Raw genomic sequence first — 6358 nt, forward strand, 5'->3', positions numbered from 1 at the left:
TCGCAGCACAACTCGCTCCTCCTCCCTCGACCACGAACACTCGTCTCGCCCCTCACTCCCGCGCATGCTGCCACGATAGCACACTCCATGCCGCCTGCCCGGGCGACGTACTATCGCATCCCAGGCGACGCACTCCCTCGCCCCACAACGCAACCGTCCCGAAGGCGACGTCCACACCCACGGACACTCGCATTGGCGGGACTAGCCATTGTCTCCCTCGTGTACCTACTCTCTCGCCTTCGGGTCCGGCAGCCCGCAGCCCAGCCGGCCACCGTCGCTTCGGACGACACCGCTCCTTCTCTCGACTCGGATCTTCCGAAGACCGCGACCCAGGGCGAGTTGGCAGTACCGACAAGGCCACCGGAGATTGCGTTCGAGCCGCGCTTGCCGTGCAACGATCTTACCGAGACCCTCGTCCCCTCGAGTTCCCTCGCCCACCTCTCCTTGCCGTCGCTCCAGCGATGGGTTTCTCCATCCCCGCCTCTTCCGCCATCGACTCCGCTCGAGGCTCGACTCTCCGACTGGTCGTCAGCGCCTACCGCCCCGTACTCGGACTGGCTGAGATTCAACAAGCAAACTTGCGGAAACCCGTCCACACGAAGAAACCGCAACAACTTGCATGCGCGGGAGAACCAGGCTGCATGGGAGGATCTGGGCGGCGGAGAGGTGCAGAGGATCAGGAGTGAGTTTCGAGCGGTCCTGGCCGACGCTGGGAAGGCGGGAAGGTTCGACGACTGGAAGAAGCCGGGCAGGAAGGGAACGCGAGGTCTCGTGTGGACTGCTGGCAACGCCGTGAGTCCGCTTCGCCGGCTTCAGAGAGCCACGGCAACGTATGAGATGCTGATGGCTGCTGTCATCCCGCAGGACACGTTCGAGCGCTCGCTCGTCTCGTTGCGGCTACTCCGCAAGTCATACAACTGCTCGCTTCCCGCCCAAATCTTCCACTTTACCTCCGAGACCCCCTCTCCCGAACAGGCGGCCGAGTTCGAGTCGCTCGGCGCTCAAGTCCTCGCCCTGCAGTCGCTCGACAAGGAGGAGGGGCAGGGTCGGACCAAGTCTTTCCACCTGAAAGGCGGCGCCGTCGTCGACAGCGCCTTCGACGAGGTCCTCCTGCTCGACTCGGATAACATCCCCGCCCGCGACCCATCGTTCCTCTTCGAGTCGGCGGAGTTCCGCGAGATGGGCGTCGTTCTATGGCCCGACTTCTTCAAGGATCAGCCGGAGAACGTGCGTAGTTTGCGCTTCTGCGGGGCAAGAAGTTCGCTTCTCCGTTGCTGATGCTTCCACGTGCATCTCACCAGGCGATATGGTCGATCCTCGGTATTCAGTGTCGAGACGAGTTCACCGTTGAGGCCGGACAAGTCCTGGTGCGCAAGTCGGATCATCTTGATGCGTGCGTGTGAGGTCCGTCACGTGCCTCTCTCTTGACCGCTAACTTGTCGAATGCCGCAGTCTACTGGTCGTCGAGCACATGCTCAGGGACTGGCGCTTCTGGTTCCAATTTAGCGACGGCGACAAGGACCTGTTCCGTGAGTATTCCTCTCTAAAATTTGTGTCGTTGCGCTGAGCAAGGTTATTCGACAGGCTACGCCCTGCTCGCCCTTCGCAAGCGCTGGGCAATCCCAGCTCGCCACCTCTCTTCCGCGTCCTGGACCGACAAGGGCGCTCTCGGCGCGGAGCACGAGCATCAGTTTGCGGGTCATACGATGGTTCAATACGGATTGGCGAGCGAGGGTCTCCCGGCTAGGCCGCTTTTCATACATGCGAACCTGCTCAAGCGGGTCGTGAGGTGCGTGCCGCGGGTCCGCTCTTTTTCCAGACGCGCTAATGGTTCGGGCAAGCGAGCAGCAATCTCGAGAACGGCAACACATTCGGCCGTACGCTCCAGCTGCGTCTCCCGCTTTCCGTCGGCCACTCTTCCCCGTCTTCCGACAGTTCGCAGCTTTCCGACATGCCGCACGTCGTTCTCTCGGCCGATCACCTCGCCAATACATCTCCAATTACCGGCCTCGGCATCGCTCATGCCGCAGAACGAGCAGCAATACCCGAATGGGTCCGCACGCGCGCTGTCCTCGAGCGTGGCCTCTCGATGCATTTTTGGGACGGCCACCGTGGCGCGGCGTATGTCTTGGCGGTGGAGAGTGAGTGGTCGGATGAGTTGCGGAGTCTTGCCCTTCGCGGTCCGGACGAGGCAGAGACGAACGGTGGTGAGGCGGAAGAGGCGGAACACGAGCAAACGGTTGCTGGGCCGTGGGAGGTGGAAGGGATGGACCGGGAGGAGTGGGAGGAGTGGGTGCGATGGGTGACGCAGGAGCGTGAGGCGTCGTGTACTAGGGAAGGGGGTAACCTCCGAGCGGCACTTCGGTTGGAGAAGCAGTTGTCGGATCTGCCGGACGAAAGGGTCGCTGCAGCGTCGGAGGAAGAGCGGATGGAGGTTATCCTGTGGGTGCAGGACAAAGACCTGCGGGACTTTGAGCAGCGGTTTTATGGAGTAGGAAGGGGGACGGCCGGCGGTTACGGATTCCGCTAGAGCAAGTTGTACTCCAGCCTCGCTCCACAGTTGTTGTAAGCACAGTGCACTCCATTCCTCGTCTCACCTAGAACCGCAGACAACGAAGCAATCGGCGGAGGGCATCCGTTCGTTGGCAGTGATCTTTCAGGAGGGAAGAGGAGGAAGGGGCAAAAGCAACCCTCTCGAGCGAAGCAAAGCGGGACAGCCCGCAGTCGGAGACCGAACGGTTGCGCCTGGTACCTCCGGCGAGATCAGCTTGGCAAGAAAGGGCGGAGCAAAGGGGAAGCGGACAACAAAAAATGAAGCGCCCAATGTGGGGCTCGAACCCACGACCACCAGATTAAGAGTCTGGTGCTCTACCGACTGAGCTAACCGGGCTTCGTTGGGGAGAGCACTTGTTTTAGACTTGGAGAACGCATTTGCACACGCAACAGCCCGGGGCCGTTCTCTTCAGCCTCTTTGCCCTCGTGCTTGAGGTGTATGTTGTCAACGATGGGCTGACAGCTAGGTGGGCAGGAAGAGGGAGGTCAATAGAGGCTCAAGGCGCAGGAACGGAAGAGGAAGTTGTATGTAAATGTCGAGCGTGAGCTGACGAAGAGCCCGAGAAGTGGAAGATACGCACCTTGGCCTGACGATGGTAGCCAGGAACTCAGAAGTAGGCCATCAAGCCGACAAGGGTCGTGAACTTGTGAAGATGCCCTGGATTGCAAATGTCCAGCCTCTACCCTTCAGAAGTTCAGTCCTCTGCGCGTGATGTGGCTGATAGCCCAGGCAATGATGGTGCCAAGGCTGGTAGCGTGCGCAGGCCAGTGCGGGTTGTAGTCCCGCACCTTCAGACGCCCCACCGAGTCTGACGTCCTTCATGAGGTCAACAAGCTCAGCAATGCCGATGTTGGAACTTGGAAGGGTTGAGAAAGCTGGATAGGTAGTGGAAAGTGAGGTCAGGGAGGAGAGCAAGGTCGACTGCGGACCACAAGGAACGTCAGCCTCAAACGACGTCCATAGGCTTGATCGACAGGTCTTCTCACCCTTGCACAGTGCTCGTTGTTCCTCCTCCGCCATGTAGGAGATGGTCACAGAAAGCAAAACCTGACCGCTGTTGGTCAAGTCCGGCCTCCCCTTCTCGACGCTCGACACATCCTGGAAGTCCTTCGTCAAAGCCATATCTGAGGAGTGACAAAAGCTGCTCGAGTTGCAAATGAGGTCAAGCGAAGCAGCGATTGGCAGCCAGTCGACGAGAGAGAGGCAGAGAAGCGGAGGAGAAGGAGAAGAAACGCAACCCCAGAGTTGCACTAGCTCGTCTCCGACGATCCGCACGCTTGCATCGCACGAGATAGCACCATTCCGACGCAGCTGCTTGGCGCAAGACCGATCCCAAGGGAATCAAGGATGGTGCGCAGGACGACGAGGATGGCGCCATTTTGGTCGAGAGCTGAACGCTGCGGGCTTGGAAGGTCGTCAACCGATGCGAGACGCGCCAGCCGCGGCTCTTGAGGAGCATGGAAGGGTATGGACATTGCGAGGGTACGTGCTGAACGACGGCGGAAGGCGGAGAGGGCGACTACAAGCGGAGACGGATGCGAAGCGAGACTATGCGACAAGGATGAGGGCGGAGAGCGGGGTCTGACGGACGGCTGGCGGTTAGTCGACCTGGGTGGTCGAACGGTCGTCGTACTGCAGTTGCTGATCACGACCGCCGCCGGAACGCCTGGCGGGCTTGACAACGAGGTCGTTCTGCATGAGCTTCATCCTGCGGTCGTAGCGAGCATGTAAGCTTGTGAGAGACCAGTAGTGCAAGGTTGTACGCACCTGAGATGATTCGCAACCGCCCTCTTCTGCATCTTCTTGCCCTCGTCAAGCGCGTTCTTGGACGTCTCCACCCTCGGGTCCTGCATCCTCGCCACCAACACGCCCTTGGCCGAGTCAATCCTTGCCTTGAGCATCCCACTACCGACGAGCTCGGCGACCGCTGCCTGCATGTAGTCCTCGTGCCAGCCGAACGCGGCAGCCATGCGGGAGAGCGAGACGGAGGCGAACGGGGCAAAGTAGGCTTGGATGGCACCCAGGCGGATCGAGTGGACAAGTGCTTTGACGTGATGGGCAAGGTGAATGTCGAGGAGGAGGCAGGCCTACGGAAGTTGGGAAAGTCAGTTGGCCTTCTCTCGCGCAATGGCTGTGCCGCTTCACGCACCTCATATTTGGCGAGCAGCTCGAGGCCAGTCTTGAACTGGCTGTCGTGGAAGGCGCGGACAATGTCGCGGAGGTACGGCTCGAGGTCGAGGAAAGGGCGGAGGTTGGTGTTCGCGAGAACGCGGGAGCGAAGGGCGGAGCGGGAGAAGCAGGCGAGACCGGTGATGACGGCGTAGAGGGCGACGTCCGCAGCGGGAATGAACTGCAGGAAGTACATGGCCATCATATGTTGTCATCTGGACGCAGAGGGAGTGAAGCATATGTACACGACCAGACCAGGCCCGCGGATCAGCGCATCCACTCCAAAATCTGTGAAATCATACACCGCCTTCTTGTTCAACCCCATGCCCATGTACGCCACCGCTCCAGCAACCGTCAGCCTCTCCTGCACAATCCAGCGGGGTTGAGTCCGGGCACAACCATGCCAGGTGAGTTGACCGGTGCATCCTTGTTCTTCCTGCTTGCTGCAAATGATTGTGTGGCTTCACTGGAAGACTGGGCCTGGACAATGTTGTTGGAGATGAATGCAGACTTTGACATGTCAAGCAAATCGTGGGCAGGAGAGTTAGCTGGGTCTCCCATTCCCAAGGAGACGTGACACTGCACACCTCAATGATGTTGAGACATCTCTCGAGGACATGGTGACTTGTGTTCAGTACTCGCAACTCTTGGTGCCTAAGCAGACAGCGCCTCACAAGTCGCCCATGCAGTAGTCATGCAGTAGAGAAAGCCAGCGAGGTTGCGGTGGCACAACGAGGATCAGCTCGACATTGCCTGACAGTCAAAACAAGGCTTCAGGAGGAATGTCTCGTGCGCACCCTGATCGACTCCTTGACCCCCGATCTCTCCAGCCCACTCTGCGTGTCCCTCTTCATCTTGTCACTCCACATGCGTCGAGCTGGTCCTGGTTGTCCTCGACTTGCTCAAACCAAGCAAGCGCCTGCCGATCCTGGTCTTTGCTCTTGGCAATGCCATCGAGGAACTGGTGGTAGCAGTGGTACGTCTCGTTACAGAAACGTGTGTCAAGCGTGAGGGCCTTGATTGTGGCAAGAGTGAGCGAGAGAGCGGGTCCAGCAAGGGGCGAAGACAAGTTGGCAACACAGAAAGCAGGTAGCTGGTCCTATTGTGGTAAGTCACTGAGCACGTGCAAGTGCTCAGATTGCTCGATCAATGCTCTGCCGGGCTGACAGACTGTCAAAGCACTATCCTACAACCAGGCAAGCGAGTGTTGTCAGGTGATGAGTCTGGTGAAAGGCTAGGCTTCGATGTTGACACCTCACTGCTGGGGCAATGAAGAGAAAGCACATGTGTTTGCCAGATTGGCCTATCAGCGAGAGCACTAAAAGATACAGAACCCAACGAGCACACCTGGTTCTGCCTATCAGCAAGAGCGCGATGCGGAAGAACAAGAGAGGGTGTGCGTGTGAAAGCCGTCTCCACTTGTCAACGCCTAGATCCCACCATGACTCTACCCCTCCGCTGCTGACTGCTCAACACTGCTCTGCACTGCCAATCTCCGCAAGTGAGGCATGAGCCTTACACCCCTCCCCCGCTAACCAGCAAAGAGCCTCTTTGCTCACATCTCCCCGCTTTGCCCCTTCCACACAGCCAGCGCCTACGTGTCCTTGACATCTGCCGGAGGTTCTCAAGTATAAT

At 59.1% G+C, this 6358-nt stretch overlaps 3 protein-coding genes across 3 annotated transcripts; 1 reads left to right on the plus strand and 2 right to left on the minus strand.

Annotated features, from left to right (window-relative positions):
• Nucleotides 1–87: 87 nt before the first annotated feature.
• RHTO_00569 (alpha 1,2-mannosyltransferase, glycosyltransferase family 71 protein) lies at nt 88–2530 on the plus strand (the record flags this gene model as incomplete). The annotated part of the gene is made up of 6 exons (XM_016414253.1): nt 88–792; nt 865–1227; nt 1302–1393; nt 1453–1529; nt 1585–1789; nt 1849–2530. The coding sequence occupies 6 exons, from the start codon at nt 88–90 to the stop codon at nt 2528–2530; spliced, it is 2124 nt and encodes a 707-aa protein (XP_016277260.1).
• An 859-nt stretch (nt 2531–3389) lies between these two features.
• Nucleotides 3390–3676, minus strand: RHTO_00570 (uncharacterized protein; the record flags this gene model as incomplete). The annotated part of the gene is made up of 2 exons (XM_016414254.1): nt 3390–3475; nt 3541–3676. The coding sequence occupies 2 exons, from the start codon at nt 3674–3676 to the stop codon at nt 3390–3392; spliced, it is 222 nt and encodes a 73-aa protein (XP_016277261.1).
• Nucleotides 3677–4153: 477 nt separating this feature from the next.
• On the minus strand, nt 4154–4919 carry RHTO_00571 (G protein pathway suppressor 1; the record flags this gene model as incomplete). The annotated part of the gene is made up of 3 exons (XM_016414255.1): nt 4154–4262; nt 4322–4641; nt 4704–4919. 3 exons carry the CDS (start codon nt 4917–4919, stop codon nt 4154–4156), a joined length of 645 nt encoding a protein of 214 aa, XP_016277262.1.
• Nucleotides 4920–6358: the final 1439 nt, after the last annotated feature.

This window comes from Rhodotorula toruloides (assembly GCF_000320785.1).
Source record: "Rhodotorula toruloides NP11 unplaced genomic scaffold Scaffold1, whole genome shotgun sequence".
NCBI lineage: Eukaryota > Fungi > Basidiomycota > Microbotryomycetes > Sporidiobolales > Sporidiobolaceae > Rhodotorula > Rhodotorula toruloides.